The 17,149-nt window shown below is 41.1% G+C and overlaps 1 protein-coding gene across 3 annotated transcripts in view; it reads left to right on the top strand.

Moving 5' to 3' along the window:
* Window positions 1–17,149, top strand: part of robo3 (roundabout, axon guidance receptor, homolog 3 (Drosophila)) — a 239,845-nt gene that overhangs the window by 170,008 nt on the left and 52,688 nt on the right. For all 3 annotated transcript variants that reach the window (XM_061740241.1, XM_061740242.1, XM_061740243.1), the window contains exons 5-6: window positions 2,052–2,190; window positions 3,444–3,571. In XM_061740241.1, the coding sequence (XP_061596225.1) occupies window positions 2,052–2,190; window positions 3,444–3,571 (267 nt within the window). The remainder of the gene's footprint in view (window positions 1–2,051; window positions 2,191–3,443; window positions 3,572–17,149) is intronic.

The raw sequence follows: 17,149 nt of genomic DNA, 5'->3' as shown, positions 1-17,149 counted from the left end.
TCTGAGGATCAAAACCAACGGCAGGGACGTGTTTTTTCTGTTTTCTGGGATATTCCTGGTAATGGAAATGCATCAGTGATTTATGCCCTGTAAAACTACTCTGGACCTCCACTAATGGAAAAGGACCTTAAGTGAAGTGTTTTCTGACTCTCTGAGTTGAACTTTGTCTCCACAATTGTTGGAGAAGATGAATGGTTCTTCCCCATCTGTCCTTTGCCTTGATCCTTTGACCTTTCTTTCTTCTGCTTCTGTTCAGTTCTTCGTTCTAAGCAGTGCAACAGTAGGAGTCTTGTTAAATCGAGTATTGATCATAGGGACTCAATAGCGAACTGTTGCTCCTCCCTTACACTGCAGTGTAACAATATTACTAAAGCGCAGAATGTGATGATACCCAACCTATCAGTTTAAGGGTTCTGAAGAAAATGCTTAATTTTGTTATTTTTCTTTTAAAATACTCCTATTATTGAAATTAATACATTAATAGACAGTACAGATCTGCAAAGTTGTTTTTTTAAATCCATCCATTTTATTCTCTTTATCATAAAAACTGAGCTCCATGTGTTGGGAGCGATTTCTGTGGCCTGGTCTGGTGGTAATCATGATAAGATCTTACAGGTTGACTCGTCTCCGTTGGTCTGCTATCCCACATGTGCAACTGTGTCAGTGACGATACTGAACAGTGTCTTTCTTGGCCGGAGTCTGCTGAAATAACTTGTTTACTCCAGAGGGGTGCCCCATTTTCAAAATATATGGTGTCAAGAAAAAGGAAGTGAACCCCTTGGACCTACCCTGGTCGAGCTGAGGTTCCCTGGGAGGAGAGTTGAACTCACTGGGCTTTGCATTCATTTGCCATGAAATGTGATCTGATCTTTATCTGAGTCACCATTACAATGTACTTAAGATGATAAGACACAATCTTCTACAAAGTCTTACGTCTTTATTGAACACACCTATAAACGATCATAGTGCTGGAAGAAAAATTAAGTAAACCCATAGACTGATTACTTCAATTAAAGCTTATTTGACTTCGGTGTTAAAGTTAAATCTGGGACCCGTTTGACCTGCATTACTCTATTTTGGCTCTAGTTACTTTCTGGAGCCTCTCAGTTTTTTTTGTTTTGATATTACCTGTATCTCTGTGTGAAAGCCTCATGACTTTTAATGTTAGTCCAAAGTTACTTTGGGTGTTTTTTTGTTGGTGAGACAACAGACTGCAAGAGACAGTGCGTCTGAAAAACAATCAAATATTCCTTCACATCAAATTGAAAATTCCGTCATAAAAAAAGATAGCTGTTATGAAATAAGTTTAAAAATATTGAGCTGCCGAGGGCTGGTAAGAGATACAAAGTCGTCTCATAGAGTTCAGACATCCATCAGTGCACAGATAGAAAAACTGTCCAGAAATAGACACTAATACTGTGGCCACTCACTCCAGCCAAGTTGGCTCCAAAGACACAATGCAGAGTCCCCAATGAAGTAAAGAAGAACCCACGAGGAACACCTGAAGACTTGAAGTAATGAATGGAACTGGAAACATCTATCAAACAGAAGACACAGAACTGGCAGGATGTTTGAAGTTGTTGAAGGGACTGATGAACGAAGGTTGAATTGTTCAGGAGAATACTTTTCACTATGCACGGAGCAAAAAGGACTCATCGAACTAAGATCAAAACATCATCCTGGTGATGACTTCTGGTGTCATAACATGTGCTTACCTTGTTCCATACCAAACTCTCCTCCAGGATAATGTTGGGGCATCCACCAGCTGAAGTTTAGAAGGTGTTGGGCCAAAATATGGAAGTCGTTTTTTTTTGCTTCTTTCATTTTTTGAAATAAATAAAATGGTGTAAATTTGAATTTGAAGGTTTGAGAGTGTTCTGACTAAACTGTAGAGAACCATGTGGTGAAAACAAACACAGCAGCAGCAGATCCAAACAAATATAAAAAGATGAGATTAAAGCATTTTTTTGACTTTGGGAATGTTATCTCACATTTTACTCTAAGAGAATTGTCTTGACTAATGTGTAAATCTGTCTGTGTTCATGTATTAGAGAGGCCAATTTTCACCAAACAGCCGGTGAACCAGGTGGTGTTGGCTGATGACACTGTGGATTTCTTCTGCGAGGTGCACGGCGACCCGACTCCGACGATCCGCTGGCGGCGAGAGGAGGGGGAGCTGCCCCGCGGCAGGTATGACCGATCAACGATCTGAAGAGCCTGATGGGAATGCAGACGGACATTCATCCCTCAATCTGATATCAACGCAACAGTCAGAAACGTTGGGACTGTCACTAAACAGCAAGTTCCACTTTAAAGGAGCATGAGGCAGGATTGAGGCAGGATTTATGAAAAAAATGTGTATACGTTTTAAGTTTTCTAGTAATAATGTCAGATGAAGCGTTCCAAACCAAAAAGAATGAGCCCTCTAGTGTATCTCTCCGTTGCCTTGAACAGGCTGTGTGCTGCAAAATGTGCTGCAATTCGGTCCCGAATTTCCCGCGCTGGGCTGCGGATGTGACGTCACATGACGCTGCATGTGCGTTCTCCCCGTTCTCCCGTGCCGGCTTCACTGTTGGCTGCAGTACCCCCAACGGCCGTCGTAGTGAAGGGTGGCGCTAGAGAGTCTCATTTCTTAAAAGGAGCCTCATGCTCCTTTAAGAGAGACGTGATGAAATGTTTTGACAGGTTTCTATAAGTTCCTTGAGTTCATGAAACGTGACATATTTTGGTCAAAATCTTTCACAGATACAGTGAAACAGCTCCCTCTTCCCTAAAAATCTGAACAGGTCATTGAATGAGAACGCCGAGGCCTAAGGGCACAAATATCACAGTGCTAGGGTTTTAATTTTGAGTTGTTAGTGAGAAATACGTGCTTTCCAATGCTCTTAAGCATTAAAAAATGAGCGTGGCTCTCCGTCAAAGGCTGACAAAAAATAAAAGAGGACCGGAGCTCGTTGCGCAGCAGCTTGAGCTGGTACCAGAGTGCGACAGTGTGATCAGCAGCTTGTTTGTTTAACAGCTGTTTCTGTACTTCCTGTGTTGTGTTTTCACCGTGACACCGTGTTCCTGAGAGAGCTCCATCTCATTCTTGTTCGGCTGATGTGATTGGATAAAACTTTAATGAACCCTCGAGGGAAATAAGATGAAATGTTCCCTTGCTGTCAGCACAACTCAGCTCTGCACAGGGAGGGATTTTTGTAGTCGCTGGGTGTTTCTGTGGTCCTTTCAGTAAACAACTTAAAAACGTTGATAACTGCTTTTACAAAACTTTGAACCTGAAAAATACTTAAACTGATTTTAACAAACATTTCAACGAACTGCAGTGCACCATTAATAAAGGAGGAAAGAATTAGTTTTTTTATGACTCTGTCTTTCTTTGTTCATTTAGATTCCTGAACACACATGAGACATGTATGAATGCTCTCCTGTCGATGCATTTCCAGGTATGAGATCCGCAGTGACAACAGTCTGCGACTGACCCAGGTGCGAGCGGAGGACGAGGGCACGTACACGTGCACGTCGGAGAACAGCGTGGGAAAAGCAGAGGCGTCAGGAATCCTGCAGGTTCACGGTGAGAAACACCTGTTTTATTAATGAGGCTATGTGTTGATGTTCGTGTCTGTATTTCTGATAAAGACATCAGAAAGGCTGGTTTCTCTGCTTCAACACACCCTGATACAAGTGACTGCATCACCAACAGAGTTGTGCAGACCTTGATGACAAGTTGGTGATGACTATTAATCAGAATCAGTTGTGTTGAAGCAGGGAATCATCTAAAACTTGCAGGACAGCAGCTCTAGAGGACCAAGAATGAAAGCCACTGGTTTGGATCACATTGTTGATCCAGGACTCTGGAGGCATTTCTGTGTGTAAAGGATAGGGTTGCAAAGGGGTGGAAAATTTCCGGTAAATTTCCGGAAACTTTCCATGGGAAGTTAAGCTGGGGAATTTTGGAAATATTCCAAATTGGAAACTTTCCATGGGAATTATGGGAATTATGGGAATTTATGGGAATTATTGGGAATTTATGGGAATTAACTGGAAATTGGGGGTAATTTAAACAAACTGTATCATATCCAAACATAAATATAAATATTTATTTTGTCATAAGCAGATATCCATGCAAGATAATACAAAAACATGACATTTCAACAGATTTATTTGAGTAGAACTTTAGTTTTTATTCTTGTATGAACAATTATTTTAATGAACAACAAAAACATGAATGTTGAGTAAATACTAACTCACCCCACTCCCCCACCCAATCAAAAAGTAAAATGACCCGTCCTCGACCCGTCAGCAGGACCAGCATCAGCTCCTTTGTACAAGGAGGGTCATGATGAGCCTTGCCCTACAAAATGACCTCCAGCTGGTCTGCTGCTATGAATGTCTCTGACCAAACAATCAGACTGAACGAGGGTGCTCTGAGGGCCCAGTGTCTTCTCATGGACCCTGTGCTCACTGCCCAGCACTGTAGAGCTCAGTTAGTAATTGGTATTTACCACAGAACACCAGAATGCTGGAGAAGCCCTGGAGAACGTTCTGCTGCCTGTAACATGGATCAGCATGACCAGTTTTGGTGGTGTTTAGTGAAGATCTCAGGAGGCACATCCATGGAGGGACACACAGACCTCTGCAGGATAGACAGCGATACCCTGACTACCACGAGGAAATCCCTGGACCCACTGTCATGCCCTACTGCTGCAATGGGTCCAGGGATTCTCCTGGTGCAGGACCAGGTTGAAGGAATTGATACCATTGACTGGCCCCCTGTGCTGGCCCAGCCTATATCCTGTATAACACCTTTGGGACGTTACGTTCAGACGCCTCAGACTGTCCAGGACCTGAGTGATGCCCTGGCCCAGATCCAGGAGAAGATACCCCAGGACACCAACTATCATCTCCTTAGGCGCCCCGACATTGTCAGGCCTGTTCAGTTTCACTACATAGTCGAGCAACTGAAAGAAGTTTGTTTTTCAAAGCTCTCCTCATTAATTGCTCTATGTTCGCTGACAGTGAATGCTAGCACAGCATACACAATCTCTCTGAACTCCACCACACCAGTTCAAATTTTACAGTGGACGAGGCAAATCACGCACTAAAGAACACCCAAAGGTTCCACTAGGAAAGAATGCAGTAACAGACGTGTCACAAGTGAAGAGAAACCAATAGAGATGGAGCATAAACTGGACACCTGAGGTCTCTGATACTTGTCCTTCTACAGATCAGAATATTTCTACAATACATTTCTGTGTAAAGGACAAGAGAACAAGTCTAAGCTGGATACTCGAGATCTCTGATCCGTCAGTAGACTATGAATCAAGAACCATCATTCACTAACAGCGGATAGAACCACATGGACAAGGGTTACCATGGAAACATTTGTCAACACAACAATACAGAGATACATTCACGAATTACATTTAAAACTTCAGTTTGAAAAAAAAAAGCCTGCTGTTAACTTAGTCCAGATGACACATCTATGGACTCTGAGGCATCTGGGATGGACCATCACCATGGAAACACGGATTATGGGCAGATGAAGCAGTAATCCAGACCTTTTTGTTGGAAGAAGTGGGTGCTACCAACATCTGCTGCCTTCAAGACCTCATCCTTTCACAGCACATCCATGAATTTATAAACAAGCTGCACATTCATAAGTTTTTCAAATCACAAGATATACTTTGCAAATCATGCAAATTATATAAATCACAAACAAGCTCCTCATCCTCACAGTATGAATGATGCAAGAACTCAACGTACCTAATGGACTTTTTCTGTTGTCACAAAATATTCTAATGGCGTTTTTCCACTAGTACCTACTCAGCGCGGCCCGGCTAGGGACGCCTCGTCACGCCTCGTCACGAAAAAATCAGAAAATCAGCTGGAGCCGCGAGCGGCTGAGAAGAAAACAGAGCGCCTGTGGATCTGATCGTTCCTTATCGCCCGTCTACATCCCTTTTTTAATTCTCTCGTCAGCCACCAGGTTTATGAACATCTGCACCTCAGAGTTGGATTACCAAACAGACGTTTGCGCTGTATAAAAAAATCGCCGCGAGCCGCCAGTCGTTCTCGCGCTGACTCCCGCTTCCTGATTCAATGGCGTGGAGGGTGGTGACGTCAGATATAGTGCCGGCTCAGCCCGGTTAGAACCTCGGCAGAAAAGATACAGAAAAAGTATCTGGCCCGGTGGAAAAGCGCAAGATGGGGGCGTGGCGGGTAGAAGCGCACTGAGTAGGTACTAGTGGAAAAGCGCCATAAAACTGCAGTTTGATCCAGGCAGTTCTACAAATGTTTTCAGTTCTGACTCCATGACCAACATAGCCTGCACACATGGGCAGTTTTAATGAACGACTCAAAACTGACCACATTTCACCAGCATTGTTTTCTCTGGAGGATTTTATTTTGCTAATTTTTTTTTTTTAGACTTCCAGGGTTTTATTGTAAAATGTCAAAAAAAATTTACTTGGAGGATGCAGTCTGTTAAAAATTAAAAAAAAAAAAAAAAAAAAAGCGACTGCACAGCAAGAGGTCCACTGTGGTCCGTGGAAAACTTCCCACATTATTCCACTGGCAACACGCTGTTAAGTGAATCTAAAGGACAGATAACAAGAAAATGGATTTTAAGTCCTTTCAAGCTTGGACTCGATGTCCCTCTGGAGAGGGAGCCGAGATCAAAAAGCTTTGAAAATGCACAAGAATAAAGTCAGTCCCTTGAAGAGAAGCAGCCGAATGAGAAATGTGTCATTTGTGATGATAAAAGGGAATATTTAGTGCTTTGCTGCGTCCAGACTGCAGAACCGGCATTTATAAACACGTCTGACGTATGTCAATACGCTTACATACTAAATCTACAACAGTGTGCAGACAATTGATATTTGTTCATCCAAGAGGAACACACAGTCACACAGAAGTTAACGGCATACATTTAGCTAATAGAATTTTGTCACCGAATGAAGAAGTCATTCCCAGCAGCAGCTTTTAGGCAAATGGAAATCGACCGAGTTTGTTTATGCAGCTCCTTCATTGTATTGCCCACAAACACGATGAAGGAGCACATGCTGTTCAATCAGAAAAGGCTAGGATGACACGGATAATGCAATAGAAATTCAGTGATTCGTACATTTTCCTTGACTTTTATTCCCCTACAGATAGTTTGAATCCAGGGTATTTCATGAGTTTATCACCAGCTTCATTTTATTTGTTGCATATAAGACCCGTACTGCGTTAAAACAGCTGAAATTGTGCGATACTACAGCGTTCTTGCAGAATTCTTTTGTTTGAAAACTCTCCAACATCCTCCACTGGGGTCAGGTCAGGTCAGGGCTGCAGATGGTCCAGCATTGTATACAGTCTTCCTCAATCATGTCTGCAATTTACCCAGAGCTGTTTTACTTTGTCTTGTTGGAAAGATGAGGTCTTAAAGGCAGTAGATGTTGCTCTCAAATCTCAGGTCGCTTTTCTGCATTCATGCTGCCATCACAGAAATGGAAATTAATTTTGGACTCTGATACAACTCCAGCACATCACACCGTCTTGGATGTTAGTTTGTTGCTGGTCCAGAGCACACAGAACCCATTCTTCCAAAAATGCACAAAAACACATGAAGTCCCCGGGATGAGGGAGGTCTGGACCTCTGTAGGACTGCTAACCCTATGACCCGAACCGATGGATGGATGGATGGATGGATGGATGGATGGATGGATGGACTGTAGCTGACAAGAAGAACATGAAATATATTGAGTTTATAAATGTGCAAATCTATGAACCTCATAGTAAATGTAAAATCGTTTTTTATTGCCATTAATCTTTTCTCATTTAGGTTGTTAAAATAACTACAGTTCAGTGAGAATCGGTCCTTTAATGTTCACCACCTGTATGTCTAGGACCCTAAAACAAAACCCTGTTTAATTATTCAAATTTAATTCAAGTCATAAATTATTTCTAATTGATCTTAGTGTCTTTGGTGTTTCAGTTTTGCATATTTCATCCAGTGTCACCAGTCACTCGTAGCTCATCATCTCATTCATCTCATTTGTCATTTTTTCTTTTCCCCTCTGACATCAACCCATCGCAGCTGGCCCATCCTGTAAGTATTCCATTTCATTCCATCTTTGTGTGTGTGTGTGTGTGTGTGTGTGTGTGTGTGTGTGTGTGTGTGTGTGTGTGTGTGTGTGTGTGTGTGTGTGTGTGTGTGTGTGTGTGTGTGTGCGTGTGCGTGTGCGTGTGCGCGTGCGTGTGCGTGAGACATCACACAGTGGCAAGTAAAAGTATGTGAAGTCTTTATGAAACTAGTAAAAATAGCGAATGTAGTAAATAGTAATGATCATGGCAAATAGTAATTAGTATTCAATAGTAATAGTAAACAGTAGCAGTGAATAGCAAGTAAAAATACTGGCAAAATACAAAAACTTGTATTATGCACTATGGCCATAAAATGTGATCTGATCTTCTGTTATTGTGAACCAGATGGAGGTAAAGTCAGATTTTATGGCCAGTTAATACCAGGTTCCCTTTTTTTTTCTTGCCACTGTTTTCTGAATGACATTATAGGACAGGAGCCACATTTATATATCACTAATGTTTTAATTTCAGTAACATTCTGCTTTGAAGACCAGCTTCCATATGCATGTTCTTTCAACACCTGCTCTCTAAATCAACTTTTCTGCTTCAGAAGAACAAAAAAAACCCTTCCATTCTTTTTCTTCCATGAGTCTGTGGACATTCATTCAGTCCACAGACTCATTATCAGTAAATGAATTAAAGAAGGACAAAGATACTACCCTGAGAGGCCGATTAATCACACCCTCTCCCACAATTGCATTTTCTTTGTGAAAGAGAAAACAAGTTGTATATGGTGCATGTGTGTTGGTGTACTGGTTGAAATTAAACCTGTGAATGAAATGACTGTCAGCATTCACCAAGACAGACCATGGAAGTGAAGTTTAAGCAGCGCCGTATACAGGCTACGGAGCTTTTGAAATTCCTACAAACATAAGTGTGTTGTCATTGTAGAAAAAAGATGAGGTGCAACGTGAAATGATGTGATAAAGAGGGCTGAGGCTGAGTGATGGTTTAATTAGCAGTTTACAACACACAACCCTTAAAAGAAGCATATTAGTCAGAATTTTTATTAAAAATTTTCACTTTTCTTTGGTTATCAGATATGGATATCAGATATTTTTGGTGACATTTCCACAGATATTGGTCTTTCTGCAAATCCTGTGGCATTCAAGGCCTTGTTCTTAAAACAAGTGTCACCCAAAAGCAAATATATTAACTCCATTACTGGCCCCAGATAAACATCCACTGAGCCATGGTTGGCCAGCTTTTCTTTCACAATCACAAACACATTTCTTTGGTGTCATCTTGTAAACAGAATCAAAATGTTCAGCGAGAGGTATTAGCAGATCCAGCAGCATGGAAAATGATGGGATGCTCCATCGTTGATGCACAATCTTTAATTCAATTCAATTTAAATGGCGTCTATTACAATGCATTTGCCTCCAGGCGCTTTCCAGAGACCCAGAACATGACCCGCAAGCAATTATTGCATAAACAATGGGAGGTAAAAACTCCCCTAGTGGGAGAAAAACCTTAAGCCAAACAGTGGCAAGAAAAACTCCCTTTTAGGAGGGGGAGACCCTACTGCCGAAGGCCAGCCAAGTAGAGCAGGAAAAAGGGAGGCCAGAAAGAGAGAATAAAGAACAGAGAGAGGAGAGACACAGACACACTGTCAAAAGGTACAAAAGATATATTAGTATTAACTACCCGGGTAGAGCTGGAGCACCAAGAGTTGTATATGACTGATACATGGGTAGTTGGTGCCCTGCATGGATGACTGTATAAACAGTTGTAGACAGCAGACACTGAGTTAGTCAGAGGGGGGGACTGCAGGGCAGCATGCAGCTCTGGAAGCTCTGGCCTGCAAACGTATGCAGAAAAGAAAAGGAGTGGGAAGAACAGCACAACAAACTACAAGAACAATGGAGAACAATTATGGTGATGATATACTTTTAATTAATAACTGAAGATTGAGTTGAAGAAAGGAATGAGAAAGAGGAGATAAGAAGGGTGAGGGCACCGCTCAGTGGATCATGTTGGTGTCCCCCTGCAGCGTAGGTCTATAATAGCATATCTAGGAAGAAGCTATGTTTAAGATGAGCTGCTCTAGTCTTGTCCTGTAGCTGCAGCTATGACTACTGGCCCTAATATACTAGAGTTTACACTAACTATAGGCTTTACTAAACAGAAACGTTTTAAGTTTGGTTTTAAAGGTGTAGGTAGTGTCAGCTTCCTTAACCCAAACTGGAAATTGGTTCCATAGTAATGGTTCCTCATAGCAGAAAACCCGTCGTCCAAATTTTCATGTGGATACCCCAGGAACTACGAGTAAACCTGCACTCTGAGGATGGTGAGATTTATTAGGAACATACTATTAGGTCTTGGAAATAACACTGGATGGACATGATCTTGCTTGGTGATTCCTGTCAGCACTCACACTGCTGCACTTTGGATCACTGGAGGATATTCAGAGAATTACTTGGACGTCCTGCTAATAAAACATTACAGTAATCCGACCTAGAAGATACAAATGCGTGAATTACTTTTTCTGCATCACCCTAGGAGAGGATGCTCCGAATCTTTGCGATATTACAGAGATGGAAAAACACTGTTTTACAAACCTGATTAATATACTGTTTAAACCACAAATACTGATCCAAAATAACATCAATGTTTTGCACAGTAGTACTGGATGCCATCGCAACACCATTTAATCCCTTCCTAAGGTGTTTGGGACCAAAAATAATAACCTCTGTTTCATCTGGCTTCATAGACAAATACAGCTGCGTATCATCAGCATAGCAATGCAAATGTATGCCGTGATTCTGGATTATACTTCCCAAGGGCTGCATAAACTGAACAAGATTGGCCCTAGTACTGAACCCTGAGGGACACCATAGCAGACCCTTGTCTGTTCTCAAGAAACCTCATGAACATGAACAAACTGGAATCTGTCAGATAGATATGATTTAAACCAACGTAGAGCTGTCCCTTTAATCCCAACAACATGGTCTAACCTGTGCAGTAAAATGCCATGATCTATAGTGTCAAAAGCAGCACTGAGGTCCAGTAGAACCAGTATGGACACTAATCCCTTATCTGAAGCCATAAGAAGGTCATTTGTGGCTCAAACCAGTGCTGTTTCTGTGCTATGATGCATTCTGAACCCTGACTGATTAACTTTACTTTCAAAACGACCCCTTTCTCTTGTGGGTGTTCACTGCTGAGAATATGACAAAAATAAGAAACTCTATGACATCACCAAGAGCCAAAGAAACGGAAACAACGCATTCTCTGCAGCTCCAGTATTCTGACCACAGGAATGTCACACATTAACTTCCTTTTCTGACGCTCGGGTCATCTCTAATAATATAGTTTATAAAGAAAAACACTGTAGATATGTCTGACAACTTAGAAAATGAGAATAAGGCCACTTTAAAACTTTTGTGTTCCTCCTATGTATACACAGATGTCGGATAAATGAGCCCTTTAGTGTGTAGAGGTTAACTAACAATTAAACTGTAGAATGTATGATTTATATTTAAGTTGCTTATATTTAAGTTGTCTTATGTTGCTCCCAGGGTGAAAAAAAAACATCTCTTCAATCATCATTTGGAGATGAAAAAAGTCTTTGGGAGGAAAATTGTGTGTAAAAAAAGGGGCTGCGGAAAGAAAGGAAGGAGTAGCAGTGTGAGTGTGTTTACTCTGGCGTATGTCTGAAACGCTGTCTGCATCAGTGTGGGACTCTGACAGATGCCTGTCACCTCTAAAGCCCTGAGGGGCTCATGCTGGGATCGTGTGTGTGTGTGCGTGCGTGCGTGTGTGTGTGCGTGTGATAGCTTCAGTATGTTGGTGCAAAATCATGCATCAAGCATTTGTACTGAAGAGTGAGGTAGGAAAGAGGCTTTACTTGTAAGCACTTTGTCTGGCTGTGCCATGCAGCAGAACGCTGAGCTTGTACGACAGCGTGAAACAAATCACGCGCTCTGATCTGTCTGAGGGAACCGCAGGATGTGGTGAGCAGCTGAAACGAAAGCCAACCCCGTATAAACAACGTCATGATCAGACTTTACTGAGCCGTCTTGCTGCAGTTCATCTCACAATAATTCATGTTTTATTCTTCAAATGGACCAACCCTCTGTGAATTCAGCCATGGGTTTTGTGAAAAGTGGTCTCCAAGTCCAGGTTTAGAGTTCTGGTTGTCACCGTCTTGACAGGAGCTGGTTATGCCCAACCCGCTGGTTAATCCAGAAATGGGTAAATGGGAGGAACCAACGAGCCTGACAGAGGGTTAGACCACAGCCATTTCCCTTGCTATTTTGCTAATCTGATGGTGGCTAATGTTTTCTACCTGCGTTAACTCCTACCTGTCCATCCATTGTCAGCCACGCAGGTGCTGCGTGAGTTTACGAATCTCTTTTGCCAATTATTTTTTAAGCATTTTCTGCACACATAAAAGTTACTACAGAGCGGTTCATCTTCACTTCTTGTTTATTTATCATATCAAATCAAATCAAACTTTATTCATAAAGCACTTTTCATGCAATAGTAACGCAAAGTGCTTTACGTAATCAAATCAACATTAAACATAGAAAAACTCACACACTCATGGTTAAAAACACATCTGGTCATTTTCACACACATCCTCACATTAATACACACACACACACACGCACGCACGCACGCACGCACGCACGCACGCACGCACGCACACACACACACAGACATTAAAACATAATCATGAACATAATAAATAAATAAATGCCTAAATAAAAAAATACCTAAATAAATAAATACGTGGCTTGACGGTGAGGTGAGGAACATTATCTTGGGGAATTTACTGATCATCTACCCTGTCTTAACTTTTTTCACACATGTTGCTGCCGTTGAATTTGAAATTACCTTATATTCTCTTAAGATTGTGTATTTCCCCGGTATAAACTTGATATGTTTTCTATGTTTTATTTATGAAAAATATATGACTTTAAATTATTCAAAAATGATTGATTTCTGTTTTTGCTTATGTTTTGAAGGAGTCCCAACAGAGTTACACATTCCCCTCCTTGAATTTGACTGTTCTTATCTCAGATACTCAGGAACTCTAACCTGCAGCAGTGGTTTATCTTTGCCTCTCTTGTATTCTCCAGCTTGGGCAATAACAAGCACATAAAAACCAGTCTACAGACTCTGATGAGTTTCTGTCTCATGTGATTCATTCTTTATTTAAATATTCCGTAGTTGACATCTTTGATTCCGCCTCAGGTCATGTGCTATTATTTTAAAGGAATCAGTTCCACACTTCATAAAAGAGGAAAATGAAGGTGCTATTGTGTTTAATAGGGAATCATTCCCAGTGTTTTTGAAGAGCTCTTACATCATCAGTAGCTGCCAGACCAGAAAGCCAGAAGCTCAGGAAACAAAATAACGGTTGGAGTGACAGGCAGGCATTGTTCCAAGCTTCATGTCATGTATATTTCAACTGCTTTGTTACAGTGTATGTCAGCATTTCAAATTCTATGAGGATGTGGTGTATCTCCTTGCCCTAAATTGAGCTCAGTGTTGCGCCGAGTGCCCCATTATTGCTAATTATTTATTACAGCCGTGGGCAACACGCCAGCCTGCCTCCTCAAATCAAACCTTGTTATTCTCTAGACAGCGCTGTGTGGCACTCCACTGAAGGAAAAAAAAACATATGAGTTCATCTGTCACCATGTTTGTGGCAAAGTTGAATCAGATGCAAAGCAAAACTGTTCTGATTATATTGTATTTTTCCTAGTAGCATTTATAGTTTGTGGATTCCTTATTTGCGTCTTTGTTTGTTCATGTTATGTGTGTATGAGCAAGCCTGGAGAAACATATGAGATGAATGTTACGCTGCATTTCTTTAATGTTTCAGGCCTTGCATCAGCTCGTGCAGGAAACCATTCCTTTAATTATCTGTGGGAGTGAGCACCACTGCCTGATGTTCATATACAGAACCCAGGGGTGTTTGGGCACTGACCTTTAGGGGGGTTGAGAGTTTGACCCCAGGATATGATCCTGACCTGCTCAGCCAGGACCCCCCAGAGCTGTGATTCTCCCCCCCGTCCACACACGGCTACTCTCCAGCTGTAGGTCGCTTGCTGTCAGTCTGGAGGACTGAGGACGGATGGTATGAAATTCGTATTCAGGGCATGAAATTGGCCTGCCTGGTCAATGGGAGTGTGAGTAATTGTGGGCAATAGGTAATTTACTGGCAGTGATTGTGAAAATGTCTGCATTTTGCATTGATTTTCTCCAAGTGCATGTGATATTTCTTTGGCTATTGTGAATACTATTTTATGGTTTTCAGGGATTTTAGTGTCAGTAGAAGATTTAAACAAATATTAAAGAGCTTAATCACTCGGGGTGGATGTAGATTGTATTATATTATTATTTGCATATTTTAATGATGCGTGAAAGATTATAGCTTGTATTTTGCACTTTGGCTTTCTGTGACAGGAAGGGAAAAAGCATCTGAAAAAACAAAATGTGTCGTCCTAAATAATAAATGTCTTGGCTTGGCTGTTTTCAAAAACAAGAGCAAGGGAAAAAAAGAGTATTTGCTGAGCAAAATAAAACCAGATAAGCTTCTAACTAATGAACATTAAGATATCTGATTGTTCAGCCTTACCAAATATCTGGTAAACAAACTGGAAATCTGATTATTTAGATACTAAACTGAGACCTGGGTATTTTACAAACAAACAAATATTTGGATATCTGAATACTTGGGTCCAGCTTAAATAAAGGCACTTAAACAGAGAAAGATTTTGTTTTCAAACCATATCCTCATTTTGATTTGATTTGCACACCGGTGTTTTAGGGTTGTTCTGAGTAAGAAGCTCAAGCTTCAGGAGAAGATTGCCATCCAGAGCTTCTTCTGCTTGTAGCCAGGCAGAAATAGTATTATAGTATAATGTATCCTGTAAAGTTCTAATTTCCTGAAAAACATATTTTTCAGACTGTAGCTTTGCAAGAAACAAAACTCAGCTCATTAATAAACAGAAGAACCTTACAAAGAAGTTCTATGAAGTCAACACCCACAACAGCAGGAGTAACAGAGGGAGACTGGACTGGTCAGGTTTAGATTTTACTGCACTATTTGGGGAAAGCGCTCTTGTGAATGCCTTTGTTATTCAGGGTAGCATGGATCTGGCACCAAGCGCCACATCTGCCAGCTCTTCTGATGTTGCTTAAGCCAGCAAGGTCAACGAAACAGACAGTGGGGCATCATGTTACGCAGTACCACTCGATAACACCTCCTGACTCGTCCTCCCTTCCCTCAGCTCAGCTTAAGGTCTGGGGAGGCAATAACACCTTACATTCTCACCGCCCAGTGCACATTACACACACATTCTTCATCCTGTGTTTCCTTGTGTAATGTTAATTGAGTTTTTACCGTGACTATATTCCAAATACTTTTATTTCCAAATTTTAAAGGTGTAAAAAAATGTATAGAACGATCTAAAATCTACTTTCCAGATTTCCTGGTCATGAAAGAACATTATCATTATCTGAAAACCAAAACTGAAAACCAGATGTCTTCCTAACAGCTGAATACTTGATATCTGGATTGAATTGTTGATATAAGTACATTATAACTAAATTGTGTTTAATTTGACTTCACTGAACCAGCTACTGCTACAAGTGACATAAATAGAAAATCCAAATATTCAGATTTTCCTGAATTCAGCCTCCCATCCAAGCTGTCCTGTCCTCGTTTTGAAGCTGCCAAGTTCTGACCCTCCACAAACTAGACTTACTGGTTGTACCTTGTGTCTGTTAGTTTTTATGGATGGGTTAGGGCTGGGCGATATGGACCAAAAGTCATATCTCGATATTTTCTAGCTAAATGGCGATACTCGATATATATCTCGATATTTTTTTCTGTGCCTTAATTGGGGTTTCCCCCAAAGCATTATAGCATAGCATCTCTGTTAGCTTCATTTTTTTCTGAGGCAAACCCTTAAAAAAACAATCAGTTTTAATACAAAGCCTCGTGCCAAATGTCACACAGGTTCCTTTGTTAACAGAGGTCTGCACAATATCAAAATGTATAAAACAAATGAAATAAAAATAAACTGCCTGCATATATAGAATAAAAATGCTTCTTGAATAAAATAAAACAAATATCCCTTTCCTGCATAACAATTAAATTAAAATACACTGTGCAATTAATACAATGTAGACAGTAACAGGCAGACTTTTCTACTGAGGTTGACAGTTGTGCAAATAACAAAACATTTGTGCAAATCTCAAATAAAACATTCAAGTCAATTTGTCACAAAATAAGCTATATCAAAATCATTTTTTAAAAAAATTTAAAAAAAACATGAACATAGCAGAGTAATCAAAAGCAAAGCAACATTTGTGCATCAGAAATGTGGTCTTACATGGCCAGGGCTTTCTCCTTTTTCTAATCCCTTTCAGAACATCATTCATTATAACTGAGCAGTTAAAGAAAAGACCAAAACCTGTTATATTGAGGGTGTGATTATGAGGTTCAGTTTCTTCAGTTTGTAAGTTAAACTTGGATGGATGGATGGATGGATGGATGGATGGATGGATGATGGATGATGGATGGATGATGGATGGATGGATGGATGGATGGATGGATGATGGATGGATGGATGGATGATGGATGGATGGATGGATGATGGATGATGGATGGATGATGGATGGATGGATGGATGGATGGATGGATGGATGATGGATGGATGGATGGATGGATGATGGATGATGGATGATGGATGGATGATGGATGGATGGATGGATGATGGATGGATGGATGGATGGATGATGGTTGGATGGATGGATGGATGGATGGATGGATGGATGGATGGATGATGGGTGGATGGATGGATGGATGGATGGATGGATGGATGGATGGATGGATGGATGGATGGATGGATGGATGGATGGATGGATGGTGGATGGATGGATGGATGGATGATGGTTGGATGGATGGATGGATGGATGGATGGATGGATGGATGGATGATGGGTGGATGGATGGATGGATGGATGGATGGATGGATGGATGGATGATGGATGGATGATGGATG

Source organism: Cololabis saira, chromosome 14 (genome assembly GCF_033807715.1).
Source record: "Cololabis saira isolate AMF1-May2022 chromosome 14, fColSai1.1, whole genome shotgun sequence".
In the NCBI taxonomy this organism is placed as follows: domain Eukaryota; kingdom Metazoa; phylum Chordata; class Actinopteri; order Beloniformes; family Belonidae; genus Cololabis; species Cololabis saira.
The sequence above is the reverse complement of the archived record's forward strand: the minus strand, read 5'-3'. Positions and strand labels throughout refer to the sequence as shown.